General features: G+C 42.3%; 1 protein-coding gene across 3 annotated transcripts; it reads left to right on the top strand.

Annotated features, from left to right (window-relative positions):
- Nucleotides 1–5,311: 5,311 nt before the first annotated feature.
- On the top strand, nucleotides 5,312–19,886 carry SLC26A2 (solute carrier family 26 member 2). 3 transcript variants are annotated; one of them, XM_059698880.1, is made up of 5 exons: nucleotides 5,313–5,586; nucleotides 5,857–6,080; nucleotides 9,811–9,983; nucleotides 12,114–12,831; nucleotides 13,849–19,886. In XM_059698880.1, the coding sequence occupies exons 4-5, from the start codon at nucleotides 12,139–12,141 to the stop codon at nucleotides 15,376–15,378; spliced, it is 2,223 nt and encodes a 740-aa protein (XP_059554863.1). In that variant the 5' UTR covers nucleotides 5,313–5,586; nucleotides 5,857–6,080; nucleotides 9,811–9,983; nucleotides 12,114–12,138; the 3' UTR covers nucleotides 15,379–19,886. The 3 variants fall into 3 exon arrangements, with proteins under 3 accessions (XP_059554864.1, XP_059554863.1, XP_059554862.1); XM_059698879.1 differs by lacking the exon at nucleotides 5,857–6,080; XM_059698881.1 differs by lacking the exons at nucleotides 5,857–6,080; nucleotides 9,811–9,983 and having other exon boundaries at nucleotides 5,312–5,586.
- The last annotated feature ends 342 nt before the right edge of the window (nucleotides 19,887–20,228 follow it).

A 20,228-nucleotide genomic window follows, 5' to 3' on the forward strand; every position in this document is an offset into this window, starting at 1 on the left:
GAGAAACATCAGTGTGAGGGCAAAACATCAATTGGAGGGAACATATGTGATACTTTCAACAATAAAGATTTTAAAATTAATTAATTAACTAATTAATTAAAACATCAATTGGCTGCCTCTTGCACGCCCCTCACTGGGAATCAAGCCGGCAGCCTGGGCATGTGCCCTGAATGGAAATGGAACCAGCATTCCTCAGTGCATGGGACAATACCCAACCAACTGACCCACACTGGCCAGGGCTGATTATATTCTTGTCTTCTTAATAAAAAACTTGTTCAGAAAGACAGAATAGTTTCACTACTAATTATTTAAGAAGTTGTTCTGGCTATTTAAAAATATGAGAGTTTAAGTAAAAAATAATAATGGGAAAGTCAATATTTTAATGCAAAGATCATGTTCCATTTTGAATGGCCATCTCCCATAGAACCTAGCACATATCCCTGAAAGAACAAATCTGGGACCCCAGCTTGTGATAGCCAGGAAATGTCAAATAACAGATCACTTTCTGTACCTAAATATTTGTGACGAGAGTGAATTCTGCTCCACCCCAGGTATAAGAGTCACATTTCCTTTCTTTCTCCAAATCAAATGTTGTATGTTCCAAACTCCCACAATTCTAGCAGAATATTCAATCCTGATAATTATGGTGACCGCTGCCTCACCCCAGGGTCATGTGAAGGCTGTTGGTCTAACTCAGTCCAACCAGGAAAAAGCCCTCTGGCCTTCAGTCCACCCTGCTACCACGAATGTGCCCCTTGTCCAAGCTGGTATGGACCCTGACAGGCCAACAGTTCTGCTCTTCACTGGGCTCAGGGGTTGATTGTTATGGCTCCAGCTTCCCATGTCAGGGAGAGGCACAGATCCTTGCCACTCAAAGACCCTGAAAAACCTAGGCCCCATCTCAATCTTGGGGAGGCTTTCAAAAATCTCCTTTCCCCTGACTACATGGCTCTCCTGCCTTTCCCCCTCCAGGACAATCAGCCTAACTTCCTTCAAAGGTCCAAAGCAGGAGGGGATCTCTTTTTGAGCCTGAGAGTGGTTGCTTCCTGCCCTGCCACACAGTGGCCCTGAGAGGCAAGAGATCTAGAAGGGCCAAGCCCCCTCTGGGGATTGGGACCGAGGTGGCAGAGGAAAAATACCCATAATCATTCAAAGTACTATTTGTAATATATTTATAGAAAAGAAAACAACATGAATGTCCCAAATCAATGACAGTACACCCAAACAATGGAATACCATGCAGCTACTGTGGCCAAAGATGACTACAGCAATATTTCCCATACCACATGTTCTTCTTACAATGTGGCTTTGACACTTCTCCCATTGAGACTTGGGGTCTATTGCCCTCCCCTGAAATCAGGTGGGCTTTTACAACTTTCAACCAACAATGTGCAATAGAAGTGAGGCTATGTGACGTCTGAGACTAGATCGTAAGAGGCTATGTAGCATCCTCTTTGTTTGCTGGAATGCTGGCTCTTGAGGCCTTTAGCTGTCATTTAAGCACAGACTGCCCTGAAATTTCCATGGTGTGAGGAAGCTCAAACTAGCCCACACAGAGAGACACAAAGACAAGCCCTAGGACTACCTGCCGAGAGACGTCCAGACAGCCTTCAGCTGCTTCATCCCTCATTCTGTCCCAATTCTAGCCACTCTCTCACTATAGCTCTATGCGACACCACCGACCAAGCTTTTACCAAATTCCTGACCCACAGAAACCACGATAAATAACAGAATGCTTATTGTTGTTAAAAGCCACTAAGTTTTGGAGTGATTTGTTACTCAGCAATAGATAGCCAGAAAGCAATTCTGTATGCTCTGACATGGAACATCATCAAGGTATAATATTAAATTTTTAAAATTGTAGGATAGTGTATATTGAATGTCCCCTTTGTGTGTGTGTGTGTGTGTGTGTGTGTGTGTGTGTGTGTGTGTGTGTATTCTTGTATATGCATAGATCGCTGGTTTGCCAACTGTGGGTGTTCATTAGAATCTCCTGGGAGCAGGGGGACTTAAAAATATTACCAATGCTTGATCCCACTCTACACCAATTCAATCATAATATCTGGGGATGGGACCCAAACACCGTTATCTTTTAAAAGGTCTCCAAGAGCCCTGGCCCGTATTGCTCAGTTGGTTGAGTGTCATCCCATGCCCCAAAAGGTTGCCAGGTTAGATTATTTGACAGGGTGTATGCCGGGTCTCAGACTTGATCCCCAGTAAGGGGGCATGCAGGAGACAGCCAATGGATGTTTCTCTCTCCCTCTCCCTTTCTCTCTCTCTAAAAATCAATTAAAAAAAAAAAACTTTTCCAAGAGATTCTGATGTGCAGCCAGAATGGAGAATTCTGATATAGAATAACCTGGAAGGCACCATAGGAAACTGATGCTGTGTTTGCCTCCAGAAAGGGACACTGGGCAGAAAGGGACACTGGGGTAAGAATGGGAAGTGTTGGAGGGAGATTTACTTTTCACTGTAAACACTGATTTTTTAAATTTGTTTCATCTGCTTACACGTGTTACCTGTTTCCAATAACAATAAGTGTGTGTGTGTGTGTGTGTGTGTGTGTGTGTGTGTGTGTGTGTGTTTTAAGGAAAGCACGTACAGCAGTGAGAATGAATCAGAATAGCAAATTAGGAATAACCCATTCAATCATGGGAGTCAGTTTGGGGCCCACTATTTTGGGGCCTCAGAGGAAGGGACTGTCCTTGGGAATCCTGAAGTGGCCTCTGTCCTGAAATGAGTTATTTGCTGGCCCAAACACCCCCCACTTACTACACCATTAGTTTCTCATTAGAAAGCAGTTTGGGACAGAGCAATGGCTATAAAATGTGAGACTCCGGCTGCCAGTCACCCCTGTGAACAGGAGGAAAAATACTCAGGCTTAGATGGGAGGGGTAAAGAGATCTGGGTTCCAGTTGGCTCGGGTGCTGACCTGCTGTTATCAAGGAAAAGCAGATTACTAGCCAGCTCTCCATTAGCAGGGATTTGGTTTTCTGTTTCACCTTAGATTCCCACTGCAGAGAGCTGGGGCTTTGATCAAGGTAAGGTAGGAGTGGCAGGCCACAGTTCAGTTCCATGGAGTCCCAGGGATGTGTACATGGGGGCGGTGGGGGGGGGGGGACCATGGCACTAAATAGCAGCCTGGGTGGCTGACTGGAAGGGAGATAGGCTGACCCAAAGCTTCCTCTCTGGAACCATCCTGGCATTGGGTCATTGACAGCGCCCAGTTCTAAAGGCCACCTCAAAATTCACTACTTGTCCATTGCATGACCTTATTAACTAATTTAATATTCAGAGCCTCGTTTCCTCATCTGTAATATAGATTAAATCATCTGAAATAAGAGAAAGAAAATGATAACCATTATTAAATTGAGCCAGTCTTTATCGGTGTCTATTCCAGGCAAACATGGGGGTGGATTCTTCCATTTGACTAACACAGTGAGTGTAGTGGGTAAGAGCGGGCTTTGCAGTCAGATGTAACTGGGTTAAAATCATGCTATTGTGACTTATTAACTGTGGAACCTAGGGCAAGTCACCTAACATCTCTGAGTCTCATTTCCTCACCTATAAGGAAAATCATAATATAACACCTCCTTTTGTCAAAAAGCTGCTGTGAGGATTAAATGAGATAGTGAATGTGAAGAGTTTGTGCATCGATAAGTAAATATCCAGAAACTGGCAGCTGTTGCCATTCTGCTTATCTTGCAGCTTATAGGTGTAGACACAGTACTTTCCATCTTGTCTTACTTGACCCTCAAGACTCTGGAGGCAGGCTCTATAAAAGGTGAGAACGCTGATGTCCATTGAAACGAAGTGATTTGTCTCCAGTCATAAGCGGTAGAGTCAGGAGTGAATCCGGGTGTTCGGTTTCCTGATATGGCTTCTGGCTCTGGAAGCTCTGTATCTGGTGGGTGACAGAAACTTGAGGATCATCTCTAGATAAGAAAGGGAGTTCCTTAAATGACTGTGACGAGGTTCACTGGAAAGGGAAGGAAAGGAAGTTAACCATTTTGCTTCCTTCACAAGTCTTCTTCCTTTACCACCCAGTGGGCTTCCATAGGCAATAAACAAGAATGAATAACTTAATATATATACTCAACATCAAAATCAAATCAAAGTCATGTTTTGAGCCCTAAATTTAGAATGCCATATCTATGTTTAAATTAAAAGCAGGTACACTGGGGAAAATATAAAGATTCTTCAAAGAAAACTTGAAAACACACTCCAGTGCACTCTTGCGTCAACAGTGAAAAAGACTGTCAGGCTGAACAGTTGACTAATGACGACGCTCATTGAGATGTCTGCTCTTAGCTATGTTTTCAAAAGCATCCAAGTCATTCTGCTGGTAAATTGTCAAATCTGCCTGGAGTTACTGTTAGGTTCCAGTCATAGCTGTCTATTCATGAAAAGCTAAAAACAAACAAACAAAAAAACCCCCATAAAACTAACAATAAACTTTGGCCTTTGAATTTGAATGACTATATATATATTCATTCTCTCTCTCTATAGAATATATATATTGAATATAGATAATATACATATATATATTAGTCAGAGTGTGGACAGTTCCGGCTGATTAAATCAAGATTAAATCAAGACGGCATAATAGGATGTGACTGGCAGAGAATGTGTCGCTGAGGGGGGAGGCCTTAGGCTGAGACCTGAGACCCAGGAAGAAACCAGGTACCCGAAGCTCACAGGCCCCCGCAGAGGTCCGGAGCGAGCGGGGAGAGCGGGGAGGGAGGAGCCAGAGGACATCCAGTACCTTAAAGATAACAGGGACGATTTTAGTTTATCTGTAAATGTCAAGGAAAGCCACTGAGGGCTTTAAAAGGGAATTGGAATGACATTTTATATTTATTTTACTTTTTTTTTTTTTCATTTTAAAAAGAGCCTCTGGCCCTTGGGCCCTTGGATGGAGAATAAGTTACACTCGGGTAGGAAAATCTAACTTTCTAGGCGGCCTTTCCCATTCAGGGCCTCCATTTCCCCGTCTGTAAAGGGGTTTGGGAAGGAACCGGGTCCCAGGGCGTCAGAGACCCGCAAACGCGGAGCACTTTCCGGCTCCGGGCAGCGCGCTCCCGCGCCGTTCGGGACAGTTCTCCCCGCCACACCCCCGGGTTAAGGTGGAGACGCCGGGAACACCCACTTACGGACTCACCACCGCGGGAAGCAGCAGGGACCGCCCCAGAAACCCGGACGCGTGGCCTTCCAGCCAGGACAGCCAATCGCGAGGAGGAGAGCGGCGGGGGGGCGGCACCCCCTCCAGCCCGGCCCGGTCATTGGCCGCGGCCGCGTCTCCTGCCCGCGGTGCCACGTGACTGCCACGGCCTGGGCGTTCGCTCAGGATTAGCTCTCCGCACCCCTCGGCGGCTACCTGGTCTCCGCGCCCCCGGGTCCCGGCCCCCGGCCGGCCGGGCCCCGCCTCCTCGGGGCCGGAAGATGGGCGGGGAAGGGGACGAGCGGGTAAAAGGGAGGCTGGCTCCGGGCCGGCAGCCACTGCCCGCGCGGTCGTGTGCCCTCGGCTCCGCACCGCGGAGGACGCTGCGCGGGGCCTCATCGCGCGGGGCGGCCCGGACCTGAGAGGTGAGAAGAGGGGAGGGGACGCGAGCAGGGCGGAGGGCCGGGGAGCGATGCCGGCCTCCACGCGGCCAGCCGGCTGCCCTTAGGGTGGTCCCGGCCTGGGCCCCAGGCGTGCTGGGAGGAGGCCCGGGCCAGCTGTCGCCGTGGGCGTCGCGGGCAGCCCGCGGTCGGGGTTGTTCCGTGGGTGGGCAGAGGCGGGGCAGGGCAAGTGTCAAAGCCCCGCTCCCCCGCCGGCCCGGCTCCTCCGGCTGAGTGCTTGGCTCCTCCCTCCAGCCCACGCGTCGCACCGAGTGGCCCAAGCACGTCGCAGTCGCAGATAAAAGCGTTGCGCTTCGGTCGGGTCCTCGTCAAGCCACGTCGAACCCAGATTTCTTGGAGCAGAACCCAGGAGAATGAGCTGCCACCACTAACCCTCTTTCTCCTCCCCACAAACGGGCGACTGAGACCTGGACACCAGAGAGGACTTGATTATCTTGGTCTTTAAAATCACACACCTGGTTAAGTATAAATCAGGACCTGAATGGACTTCTTGGAGATTCATAGACTCACTTGAAATTCTCTCGTGGATGGATGGGGACACTGAGAGGACGCAGAGGGGACCAGGGCCTTGCCTAGAATTACACAGCAGATCCTGTGCAGAGCGAGGGCTTGTACTCCCCAACTCAGAGAACGGCAGACGGGACCCTTTCCTTGCACGGATTGGGGACTATGGAGCGTTAGAAGCATTCAAGACTTAAACTCCTTTCTGGTACCTGTTCTATTACCACCACCCCTCTCCTCTTCCCACCACCCCTCTCCTCTTCCCCTCCCTCCCCGCCACTCCCACACCTTTGTCCCTAGGGCTCTTTATGTGAAATCTGGAACTAATGTGATTATCCAATAGTGGGTTAAGCAGAAGTTCTTGTTTTTTGAAAATTGAGTCAAGCCCTAGCTGGTTTGGCTCAGTTCATGGAGCGGGGGTGGGTGGACTGAAGGGTCAGGGGCATAGGGGAGGCAACTAATTAATGTGTCTCTCTCACATCCATGTTTTTTTTCCTCTCTCTCTCTCCCTCCTTCCCTCCCACTCTCTCTAAAAATCAATGGAAAAATATCCTGGGTGAGGATTAACATACACACGAAAAAATAATAAATAAATAAATAAATAAATAAATAAATAAATAAATAAATAATTGAGTCAAGAAATGGAGAGTTAAACGTGTTGGAAAGAAATGAGCCCTTTTTTTTGCCCCTTCACGACTCTCAAGGGTCAGAGACTAGTAGCTGTCATTTATTGAGCAAATGCTATATGTCAGGCACTGTGCTAGGTACTTTACTTGTGTTAGCTTTTTAACACGCCTGCAAGTAAGTGATGCTGTCCCCATCTTACAGGTGAGAAATTGATGCTGAGTAAAATAAAGTTTTTCACCCAGTTCCATATTGCTGTTAGACAGTATAGCTGGGATCTGTCTGACTCCAGATCGTACCCAGTATTTCTCCAAGTTTGGCCTTCAGCTCACTGGCTCAGAATCATCCAGGCTGCAGAGTCTTAGATCTCATCTCTGGACTTCCCTGGGAACCTGCATTTTAATAGATCTCTGGTTTAATATAGTAAGTACAGTACTATAATTTGCTGCCTCCTAGGGGAAGATCTGGAAATGACACAGGACTTTGCAGAGATCTAGATGAGATTTACTAGGGGTGATTTTTTTAAAATATATTTTTTATATTTTATTGATTTTTTTACAGAGGGAGAGGGAGAGGGACAGAGAGTTAGAAACATTGTTGAGAGAGAAACATCGATTCAGCTGCCTCCTGCACACTCCCTACTGGGTTTGTGCCTGCAACCAAGGTACAAGCCCTTGACCGAAATCAAACCCGGGACCCTTCAGTCCACAGACCGACACTCTATCCACTGAGCCAAACTGGCTAGGGCTAGGGGTGATTTTTGATTATTGACATAACTTTTAGTAAGCATAAACCCCCAGGCAGATACTTGCTAAACTGTATAACGTCTTGACACAAGCTTGGTTATTGTGTGTGGAGGGTGGACAGAGAGGGGTAACTCCTTTTTACAAGACATTTCTTTCATTTATTCATTCAACAGTATTTGCTAAGAATTTAATAAAACAGCAGGTTATTGCTCTCATGGGAAAGATAGGAAAAAAAAGTAAATGCATGGTAGGCAATGATTAGAGGGTCAGGGAGAAAAACAGAGCAAAGTAAAGGAGATAGGAGTGGAAGGCAGGGTTGTGCCCAGGCGGGCAGCGTGGTGGTGGCAGTAGTGCTATTTTATATATCGTGTCTAGCAAGGAACTGATTAAGGCAGCATTTGAGAAAAATTCTAGCATTCCAATTAGAGGGGCAGCCAAAGTAAGTGGAAACAAGAGCCTGCTTGCCTTGTTTGACTATTGCCTGGGATACAAATTATTCTAACCAAAATGTAGCTACAGACGTAAATTTTACAACATTGTTCCTAATGGAAAAATAAAATGAAAATATTACCAATGCAGGTGTGTAATATGAAAGGTAAAAGTAACTATTCTTAACCTTTTACCAAACCTATGTCAAGCAGTTTGCTCCCTTCACCAATTAAAATTAACCATAATCCAGAAATGAGTTGAGAGCTTGGCCACCGTATGTGCCCTTTTTTCTCCTATTGACCCTTTATAACCCACCCCCTGCCATGGGGCCATGTGGTATTTTAGAGAGTTAAGCTTGGAAATTGGAAGATGAGGTTTGGGAATCTGGTTCTACCAGTTGAGCAAGTGACTAAACTTTGACTTTGCTCATATTAGAGATAGGAATTCATACACTGTTCTCAGATTTATTAAGGAGGCAAATGAGAGGTGTATTTGAAATCTTTTTGAAAGCAGGGAATTACTGTGCAAGTAACTAGCCTTTATAATAAAACCCTAATATGCACATCGACTGAACAGTGGAACGACCAGTTGCTATTATGTGCACTGACCACCAGCTGGCAGACGCTCAATGCAGGAGCTGCTCCCTGGTGGTCAGTGCACTCCCACATGGGGAGCGACACTCAGCCAGAAACGGGGCTCACAGCTGACAAGCACAGTGGCAGTGGCGGGAGCCTCTCCTGCCTCTGCGGCAGCACTAAGGACCCCTCAGGGAATGTCTGACTGCCTCGGGGAATGTCCTGGACTGCTAGAGGGCACTGGCCGAGCTGAGGGACTCCCCCCCCCCCCACACACACACAGTGCACAAATGTCATGCACCTGGCCTCTGGTTCTATATAATAAAAGCCTAATATGCTAAGTGTCTGGCCTTATGACCTTTCAACCAGTCGCTATGGCACACACTGACCATTAGGGGGCAGATGCTCCAACCGGTAGGTTAGCTTGCTGCTGGGGTCCAGCCAATTGGGACTGGGAAAGATGTCCCGGACACACACTGGAGCCCTCCTGTAGTCTCTTCCTGCCCCAATCGTGCATTGATGGGGTCCCTCGGCCTGGCCTGTGCCCTCTCGCAATCTGGGACCCCACGGGGGATGTTAGAGAGCTGGTTTCGGCCCGATCCCTGCAGGTCAGACTGAGGGACCTCACTGGTGCACGAATCCGTGCACCAGGCCTCTAGTTTAATATATTTGATCATGATTTTATATTAAGTTATTTTCTTCTTGGGTATTTTGTTATTTTGTCTTATATTGGGCTTTATACTAGAATCAGTATGTCATAGTGCTTGTAGTACTGATATAAGCCCTATGGTGGCTCTTTTTGCATCACACATAAATGAACAGTGCTAATAATTTGTGATAAGAGAATATAAGGAAGATTTTTTGTCTTCATTATATTTACTTGAAACTTCACCAAAACTTCACCAATAAACAGATACATAGCCATACATATCAGGTGTGAGGCATCGTGTTAGTGCTGGGTTATGTGGAAATGAGAATGACTTGGTGTCTGTCCTTGAATGTATACTCTAGTTCAGTGATGGCGAACCTTTTGAGCTCGGCGTGTCAGCATTTTGAAAAACCCTAACTTAACTCTGGTACCGTGTCACATATAGAAATTTTTTGATATTTGCAACCATAGTAAAACCAAGACTTATATTTTTGATATTTATTTTATATATTTGAATGCCATTTAACAAAGAAAAATCAACCAAAAAAATGAGTTCATAGGTTCGCCATCACTGCTCTAGTTACTCTAGTGTGAGAGACACGTAAACTTAAGTGCTAAATAGTTATATGTTACGTTTTTCTTATGACCCTTTTGCATATCTTAGGTTTGGAAAAGACTTTTGCCCACAAATCACCAAGAGTTGTCCAAAACAGAATGACAGGACATAAGTGCACTAGAGAGTGGCCTGAAAGTAGGAAGTGAGAAGAGAGTTACAGATTGGTTGCATTGAGGAATGAAGACCTGTGTGTATCCACCAATCTGATTGACTTGCTCAGGGTATGTAGCCATCTATATCTATTATTTTTTTCCTTATATACTTTAAAAACTATCAGAGTAGCTATTATTTTACTTTTGTTTAGTGGGATGACCCTTCATCCTAAACAAAATTAATGTGTGTGGTTTTACGTATCTTATGTTCTTAAATGGGTCTTGGGTCCTGGATTATGACATTTTGGTAATACTACGTTTATAGAACCTCACAAGGTCCTATTTTTCTGTCAGTTCCAAAACAGAAAACTTCCTGAGTCCTCCATCTAGTATATTTTATCTCTCTCTGGCTATAGTCATAAATTTGTTTATTAATTCAAACATTTTGTAAGCCTGTTCTCTGAGAGTTACAATATTTCATTCATTGATTATTACAATGATGAACAAGATGTCCTTTCCTCCCAGAGCTGGAGAGAATCCTACTGAACAAATACAAGAGTGTGGTTAGTACTATAACGGAGTGCAGAATGCTTTGGGACAGAGAGGATATAATGATTCATTTGGCCTAGGAGAGATTGGTCAGTGCTTTGTATAACAGGTTGAATTTTAACTGGGTTTTAAAAATGATTAGGATCTTGACAGGCAGAGAGGTGGATGGCCATGCTAAGTTAAGCAAGCAGCTAATACAGAGACACTGATTTGTGAATTATTTGGTAAACAGTGTAATACTTTGAGAACCTCTTGCTTTTTCCTCCTCTTTTACTCTTTTTTTTTTTTTAACTTTTTTTTTTTTTTTTATTGCTTAAAGTATTACAAAGGGTATTACATATGTATCCATTTTATCCCCCCGCCCTAGACAGTCCCCTAGCCTCCCCTATCACCCAGTGTCTTATGTCCATTGGTTATGCTTATATGCATGCATACAAGTCCTTTAGTTAATCTCTTACCCCCCTACCTCCTGCCCCCCAACCCTCCCCGGCCTTCCCGCTGCAGCTCGACAATCTGTTTGAGGCAGCTCTGCCTCTGTATCTATTATTGTTCAAAAGTTTATAATGGTCTCTATTGTCCACGAATGAGTGAGATCATGTGGTATTTTTCCTTTATTGACTGGCTTATTTCACTTAGCATAATGCTCTCCAGTTCCATCCATGACGTTGCAAATGGTATCCTCTTTTACTCTTATTACAAGATTTTTCTGTTGTTATAGTTGCCCCTTCTCTTTGGTTAATTTTATTTTCTTCGCTTTCCTATAGTTACTAGTGGAAGGTCTTATGGCACTAGTTCTGTAGTTTAGGACCCAGAGATGCAGGACTACCTAGTTACCCTCCAAGTAGAAGTACAGAGCAACATTATATCTCCCTTCAGTGTGTGTACTTAGAACAGTAAAGCGAATCTTTATTTGCATGAACACGACAGATATGACTCTATACTAAAAGAAAGTAGAATAGACCAAAACTTTCCAGAGCATATATCGGACACTTGCCCAATCAGCCCACCCAGGCTCTTGACATTCATATGCTTTAATAATCTTGTATCAGCTTCTCTATCCTCTTTCCTACCAAGCAAAGGAGTGTTGTTCAAAGACCTAAGTGCATTCTGCCCTAGTTTCTTTAAAAAAAACACACACACATTTATTTTTACTCTTTCACTTGCTTTTTCTTCTTTATGTTTATTTTCAACAATTAGGAAGTTATTTAAAGAGCCGCCCTCCTTTCCCCCGCCGCCCCCCCCCCCCCAAAAAAAACAACAACAACAAAGACCATCTTCCTTGTTTTAGGGACTTGCAGGTAGGGATGAAGGTTTGGGACCAGATCCTATTTGCAGTATATCTGGGTGTGAAAAACCTGAAAAGATAATTGATAGCATATAGAAAGGAGGAAATAGGCTACCCTGATACCTCTTCTGAAGGGAAAAACTATAGGGGAAACCAGGCAGGGATGGAAAAGAATCCTTAAATGATTTTTACTCTCAGTAAGTCCTGTATCCAGTGAATTATTTGCTTTGACTTGGCTGTTTATGGTCTGGTTCTTTTTTTTTTTTTTTAATCAAGACAAATGAGGCTCAACTAAATGTGACTGTAAGATACCTAACCTCAAAACTGAACTCCTTTTAACTCTCATGAATGACAAGTAGGGCTGTTAAAATGTTGAGCACTGAGAATTACTTAATGAGGTAACTCTGGTATTTTCTCTGGGGTAGGAGGCTAAAGCATCTGTCTTCAGAAATGTCTTCAGAAAATACAGAGCAACATGACCTTTCACTTGAAAGAAAAGACCAATACAGTCCTCCATCTGTGATCCATGTGGAGCTTGAAAAGGAATCAAGTACTGACTTCCAGCAACTTGAAGCCACAAATCAATGCAGACGTTATCCTAGGATCCACATGGAGCCTCAAGAGAAATCAAATACTAACTTTAAGCAATTCATCATCAAAAAACTACAGAAGAGTTGCCAGTGCAGCCCAACCAAAGCAAAACATACGATTTTTGGTTTCCTTCCCTTTTTGCAGTGGCTCCCAAAATATGACCTGAAGAAAAACATTTTAGGAGATGTCATGTCCGGCTTAATTGTGGGCATCTTGTTGGTGCCCCAATCAATTGCTTACTCCCTTTTAGCTGGCCAAGAACCCATCTATGGTCTGTACACATCTTTTTTTGCAAGCATCATTTATTTCCTGTTCGGGACTTCCCGTCACATCTCTGTGGGCATTTTTGGAGTACTGTGCCTTATGATTGGTGAGGTAGTTGACCGAGAACTACACAGAGCTGGCTTTGACACTGCCCATATTGCCCCGTCGTTAGGAATGGTTTCGAATGGGAGCATATTATTAAACCAGACATCAGACAGTATATGTGACAGAAGTTGTTACGCAATTACAGTGGGCAGCACCGTAACCTTTATGGCTGGAGTTTATCAGGTAAGAAACAATGGGATGAGATTGGTGGTCTCTGACCAAAGAAATCACTATGCATGAAATCTCAGATCTGTAAGGGATCTTAGATATCCAATAATTAAAACTATTATTTATTGAATGCTCAAGATATGTGAGGAGTAAAGCCAAAATTCAAACCCTGGTTTGACTCTCTAGAAAGATAAAGCTGCTTCTCTTTTCTCAACTCTAGGCTGCCCCTTAACCAATGAATTTCAATCAACCAGATTTTAATTATTTGGTTGTAAAAATTTAGACCAGAAAGGGACCTCAGACCACCTAATACAACTCCTTGATTTTATATGTCAAGAAAAATTGCTTTGCTTGAGATTATGCAGGTTGGTTATTGGCAGAGTCAGCATTAACAGGCAGGCAGGAATGGTAACAGAATGGGGATTAGGAGAGGAGGAGTGCAGGAGTTTTTCAAACTATAGATGACCACCCGCTCTTTCCTATAGAATTGTTAAGATAGTAGTTCTCTTGGATTGTTGCACAGGAAAAAGTTGAACACTATATTATATTATCAACCAGGAGAAAGGATTAGAAATGAAATTCTTCTTGGGTCTCCTATAGAATCCACTAATCTGCCATTGTCATCATGCCCCTGCCTTCTGGCATCAGGAGTCAGTGCCAACATTACATCTCTATTACAGGCATTTGGAACCAATAAGGGAAGGGGAAGAGTAGCTCGCTTTGTTTGGTGCTTGGATGAAGCGGAGAGGTGGTGTACAGAGAGTTGTTTTAGGAGTTTAAGAAGGTAGGAATCCTAAGTTATTGTCTCATCTAGGCTAATGAGTAATAATGTGCTTAGTCCTCTGAGTGTCAGTAAAATGAGCCCTGTCTCTAAAATGAGAGGATTGATATATGAGTGTGTTTTTCTCTAGCTCTGATATTCTGTGATGCTCTGATATGTCTCCATGCAAAAAAAAAAAAAATGCCAGGGTAATACAGGATTTAGTGACTCTTTTCCATTTATATTTAACACTTGTATATCCTTCCTTCCAGGTAGCGATGGGCTTCTTTCAAGTGGGCTTTGTTTCCGTCTACCTCTCAGATGCCTTGCTGAGTGGATTTGTCACTGGTGCCTCCTTCACTGTTCTTACATCTCAGGCCAAGTATCTCCTTGGGCTCAGCCTTCCTCGGAGTGGTGGCGTGGGCTCACTCATCACTACTTGGATACATATCTTCAGAAACATCCATAAGACCAATCTCTGTGATCTCATCACCAGCCTTTTGTGCCTTTTGGTTCTTTTGCCAACCAAAGAACTCAATGAGCGCTTCAAGTCCAAGCTTAAGGCACCGATTCCTACTGAACTCATTGTTGTTGTGGCAGCGACATTAGCCTCTCATTTTGGAAAACTAAATGAGAAATACAAAACCAGCGTTGCTGGACATATTCCTACTGGGTTTATGCCACCCAAAGCACCGGACTGGAACTTAATTCCTAATGTGGCTACAGATGCAATAGCTATGTCTATCATTGGTTTTGCTATCACTGTATCACTTTCTGAGATGTTTGCCAAGAAACATGGCTATACAGTCAGAGCTAACCAGGAAATGTATGCCATTGGCTTTTGCAATATCATCCCTTCCTTCTTCCACTGTTTTACTACTAGTGCAGCTCTTGCAAAGACGTTGGTTAAAGAATCAACAGGCTGCCAAACTCAGCTTTCTAGTGTAGTGACAGCTCTGGTTCTTTTGTTGGTTCTCCTGGTAATAGCTCCTTTATTCTATTCCCTTCAGAAAAGTGTCCTTGGTGTGATCACTATTGTAAATCTCCGGGGAGCTTTATGTAAATTTAAGGATCTGCCCAAGATGTGGAGGGTTAGCAGAATGGATACAGTTATCTGGTTTGTTACTATGCTGTCCACTGCACTGATAAGTACTGAAATAGGCCTGCTTATAGGTGTTTGTTTTTCTATGTTTTGTGTCATCCTCCGTACTCAGAAGCCGGAGAGTTCATTGCTTGGCTTAGTGGAAGAATCGGAAATTTTTGAATCCACATCTGCTTACAAAAACCTTCAGGCTAACCCGGGCATCAAGATTTTCCGCTTTGTAGCCCCTCTCTACTACATAAACAAAGAATGTTTTAAATCTGCTTTATATAAAAAAACTCTCAACCCAATCTTAGTAAAGGCAGCTCAGAAGAAGGCAGCAAAGAGAAAGATAAAAATGGAAACAGTGACTGTCAGTGGAATTCAGGATGAAGTTTCAGTGAAACTTTCCTATGATCCCTTGGAACTCCATACCATAGTGATTGACTGCAGTGCAATCCAATTTTTAGATACAGCAGGGATCCATACGCTGAAAGAAGTTCGCAGAGATTATGAAGCCATTGGCATACAAGTTCTGCTGGCTCAATGCAATCCCTCTGTGAAGGATTCCTTGGTCCGGGGAGAGTATTGCAAAAAGGAAGATGAAAGCTTCTTTTATAGTGTACATGAAGCGATAGCTTTTGCAGAAGAATGTCAAAATCAGAAAGAAATATGTTTTCCCAATGGTCTGAGTCTTTCCAGTGATCAGCTGGATAAATAGGTGAAAAGAAGAAAAATGTCTAGCCAATAGCATCTTGCATACTTGAAATTTTTGTGATCCTTATTAATGTTGTCAATGAATTTTTTTCCTTTATGTAGTGCTATAGATGAGCTATAGGTTCTTTTTGCACCAATGCAGATAATCCCTTAGCTTTCAGTAATTTAGTGTATTTTCCATGGCATCTGTCCTAAACTGCTATGTCTCATTACCAGTGACAAGCTTGCCAGATAAAAGGCAGAATGCTGACTCTGCAATTCTATACAGTATTTTAAATGAGCTCGAGGCAAACTGTTAAGGACAGATTACAAATAGGAATGATTGACAGTTTCCCTTAAGAATTTGTTACTTAGCAGTGATTTCTTTGCTTCCCATGGCATTTTAGCAAGGGTCAGTTGGGGATTGATAGTCTTTCTGAAATAGAAGTACATGCAGTAAGCATTAGCTTTGTTTTCACTAAAACATGTACAAATTAATTATTGATGTTCCTTTGGAAGCGTCTGTGCCTTCTTTTCTGTTGGTTAATCATTTGTTTTTAATATTTCTTGCCTTCCTCCCCAAAACTAGGTTTGAATCCAGACCATTATAGATGTCTAATGCTGCCTGACAGAGTAGAGTACATGTTTAAGACAACTCTATAATTTAGCAAACACTAGCACAGTAAAAAAAAAGTCCAAAAAATTTGAAAAACTCCTTAGCAAAATGGAGTAACAGAATTTGACCTTTACCTAACCTTTCTCTTCATATGTGGATATGAACAATTCTGGAGCTTTGTGCATTTAGCAAAGTCTTGAATTGTGCTCTGATTAGTACAGTGGGGCCTTGACTTACGAGTGTCCCGACTAACGAGTTTTTTTGAGATATGAGCCGTCTCTCGGCCGATTTTTTGCTTTGAGTTGCAAGCTCAAAAAAATTCGGGTTACAGGCCAACTTCAGATACCCCACCGCTAGTTGGCGCAGCGAACGTCACAGTAATTTGACATAGGAGTAATTTGAGTTATGAGCTTCATCACGGAACGAATTAAACTCGTAAGTCAAGGGCCCACTGTACCTCTTCCACTCAGACAAACGAGGTTCTACTTTTGGTAACTAGTTGTAAAAACATTTAAGATTTCTCAAGAATGTATACCTTACCCTTTCTGCGTGGGTAGAGTTTGGCCTATACATACATGTCTTAAAAATTTTTTGCTGGTATTTAAAGAAATCAAATGTGAAAACAAAGCTTAATTCACTAGCAAAACTAATGTTTTCATTTCCTTTGCTTTCTTGCTCAAAGCCTTGGATTTTCAGTTCACTATGTGATATTTTACAAGTTTTATTGATACAAAAATACCTTGCTTACTCTAGACTTCAGTGTCTAGATGAACATTTTCTCATTGCTTATTGACAAACGTACAAAATTCTGAATATCTTAAAATGGTCATTTAATTGAAATGTGTACATACTTAATGGTTAAAACTTTACAACCTTATTTATTTTTAAATTTGCTACAATAAGAGGAGTGGAGGGTACCCATGCACAGAGAGACGAAGGATTGACATTCAGGAGAGGGGTGAAAGGAGTAGATCATTGAAAAGACCACTGCTGACTAAATAAGGGAGAAAACAGAGGCATTCAGTTGAATAGGATCCAATCCCTGGTTAACCCCACACAACAGTAGGGAGGTCAGGATTAGAAGCCACACCTTAGTTTGAGAGCAAGGTCAAAACTGGGTTCTGTTTCTAGAAGGAGAGGGGCACAGACTCCCCAAGGATGAGAGAGTTGAGAAGCATGCATTAGCCAGCATTGGGGCAAAAGCCCAGGTTGACCTACTGTGGAGCACTAGTGACTATAGTACTATCCGTGCCTCTGATGGCAGTAAAATGGACAGATGTCTAGTTGACAATTACTTTAAAAAATTTTTCATTAGGACCAAAGGAAAACAAGATTTAGGTAGACTGACTTAGCTTTTAAACAATAGTAGACATTGAAGCCAAATTTGTCACTAAATTTACAGTATGGTAAATGGTGGTCTTTAAATGTATATTGTGTTCTCTTAGTAATTTGGGTGTTAGCTCTGCTCTTAGAAAAGGGCTGCAGTGAATTTCTTGGGAACTTAAAATTGAATCTAGGAATTATAATGATAAATTCAAGGTCTGTGAGCCTTTAATTAAAGTTTTTAAATATATTTTATTGATTTTTTACAGAGAGGAAGGGAGAGAGAGAGAGAGTTAGAAACATCGATGAGAGAGAAACATCGATCAGCTGCCTCCTGCACACTCCCCACTGGGGATGTGCCCGCAACCCAGGTACATGCCCTTGACCGGAATTGAACCTGGGACCTTTCAGTCCGCAGGCCGACGCTCTATCCACTGAGCCAAACCGGTTTCGGCTAATTAAAGTTTTTAATGAATTGTTTTCCTCTCTGTAGTGGTATAGATGAACTGTAAGTTCTTTTTGCATCAGTGTAGATAATTCCTCAAACACTTCCTGAAGACCTATGCAGAACTCTAGAGTTCTGTGCCGGGTGCTGGGACTCTGATACTAAATCCAGTAGGCGAACCATGTGGTAACTCAGTGACACAAGTGGCACTTGGAGGTGCTTTATGGAGGAGCTGAACTGAGCCTGGACAGAGGTCTTAGCAGGAGGCAGGCAATTGAGGCAAAGAAGGAGGCAGGGATGCCTCCGTCTGTTCAGGGAATGATTCCACAGTGACGTAGTAAAAACTCAATCGATAGGATTTAGACTTTGCTTAATTTTTCTGTTCTTTGATGTTTCTCTCTCTCCCCCCCCCACCCAATGTTTTCTTTATCTGTTATAGTAATGCCTTATTTGAAACTGGGCTTAAAAACTGCAAAAGGAGGAAATTGGATCTAGAAAGCTTTTAGGCTCTGAAGTAATTTGGCTTTTTTTTTTTAATAAAGATTTTTTTGTGTGTTTGTTTCAGATTAAGTTTATTTAGAAAGTTACAGAGGTAATAGAAGTGAGCCAGCAGGGCTACCTGGGCTCAGGAAACATGTTGCAGAAGCAAAAGAAGGGCCCTTGGAGCTCAGGAGAAAGAAAGGCAAAGGTAACTGCCTGGCGGGGAGAGGGAGGAAGGAAAAGGCTCAGGCATGCTCCCAAGAGGAGAGCGCTGGTAGAAAGATTTTAGATAATCATAAATGGAATCATTAATTTGAGTGCTAATAACAAGAATGAAAATTATAATGGAACAGGCCAAAATAATATACCAGCTGGTTTGTTATCCTAGCCTATTATTAAAGTAAAATTCTATTTAAAGGTACATTTTAGTTTTTTTAAAAAAATATTTTAGTAACTAGGAATGGAGAATTTGGATGTGGGAGTGGTGGAGATTTATTTTTATAAGGTAATTTTTATCCTGACAAGGATTATTTTTTTAAAAGTATTTTGCACTTTAAATTTTAAAGTAAATGTTAAATAAGCATTATATTAGATTGTAGGGTGTTTGATATGTATTTTCTTTTCCTCTTAGTGATGTAAAATAGGAAGGATATATTGAATTATGAAAACTGGAATAATGACACCAAATACCTTTACTGGAGATAGTATGTTTGTAAGTCTACACTGGAACCAGGCATATAACCTTTCTTTGGACTTGAATTATGACTGAAAAAGGCCATATAATCACAATCTTACTACAAAATACCAGTGACTAAATTTCTAATTGAAGGTTTTTTAGTTGTCAAACAGACAAGCAGCTTAAGCCAGAAAAGATTTTTAACTGCAGGTTTAATAAACTTATTTTAAGAAGTTCTCTTCCACTGCCACATTCTCCATCCCTAAAATAATAAGATAATACTTGGAGTGAAACAGCTGTTATCTTTTAATTCAAATCAGTTGGGAAATTACTGTTTGAATTCTGATGCTGCCATGATTTCTCAAAAATTAGTGTGAACAGATCAATCTTTATAAAATGCTACCTTTTGTCTCCTTGTAATTTTATACACAAATTAAGACAATAACAGGGTGATATATGAGTTAACTCAAATTCTGAGTCTTGTCACTTCACTAAAAAAGTATACTGCCTTTTTTGTTTTTCAATTATTCAAGGTTAGTGACTTTTAGGAATATGTTTTATACCACATATATCTTTTTTAATTAAAGCAAGTGCCTTGATGCTGTTACACATAAATCATGCTTAACCCTCTATGGCAGTGGGGGGTGGGTGTCCGGCCCAAGGTCCGCATAAGGCCTGCGAAATCATTTGATCTGGCCCTGCCAAAACATTAGGGGTGAATTAATTAAATATGGCAGGCTAATTTTTAAGTTGGTAATTTTGTAGGGCCTGCAAATGATGTTATAAATATCCAAATGGCCCTTGGCAGAATAAAGGTTCCCCACCTCTATGGAATGAGAATGAGTTATTGATGATTGCAGCCTATTGTAGGAGAGGGGGAGTTGGTTAATAGCAGATCCTTTTTCTCTGGAAGTATATGTTCATGATGTTTACTACATAAGATCCTATATGTGTTATGTCATTTGCTAATAAATTGTTATACTAATTAAATAATCTGTATCTAAATTATTTAAGTGCAAGGTGGGGTTCTAACTAAGAAGTACATTTAGGTCACCAGTGAGCTTTAAAATACCATTTCTTTACCTTTGGAGAGTGATTCAGTCATTAATTTTTCTCAACTGTAACAAGAGGATCTGTCCTTATAGAAAGCCATAAAGCATAAAGAAACCCAATTCTTTTCCTTTTTGCTTGTGATCCTGATGAGTAGGTCAACACTTTGGGTACTAATTTTTCCATCAATGAAGAGGAAAGGAGGACTAGACTGTTTGAGGACCCTTCCAGTTTTCATGTTACGTGACTCCTAAATCTAACTCATGTTTTACTACTGCCCAACCT

This window comes from Myotis daubentonii, chromosome 5 (genome assembly GCF_963259705.1).
Source record: "Myotis daubentonii chromosome 5, mMyoDau2.1, whole genome shotgun sequence".
NCBI lineage: Eukaryota > Metazoa > Chordata > Mammalia > Chiroptera > Vespertilionidae > Myotis > Myotis daubentonii.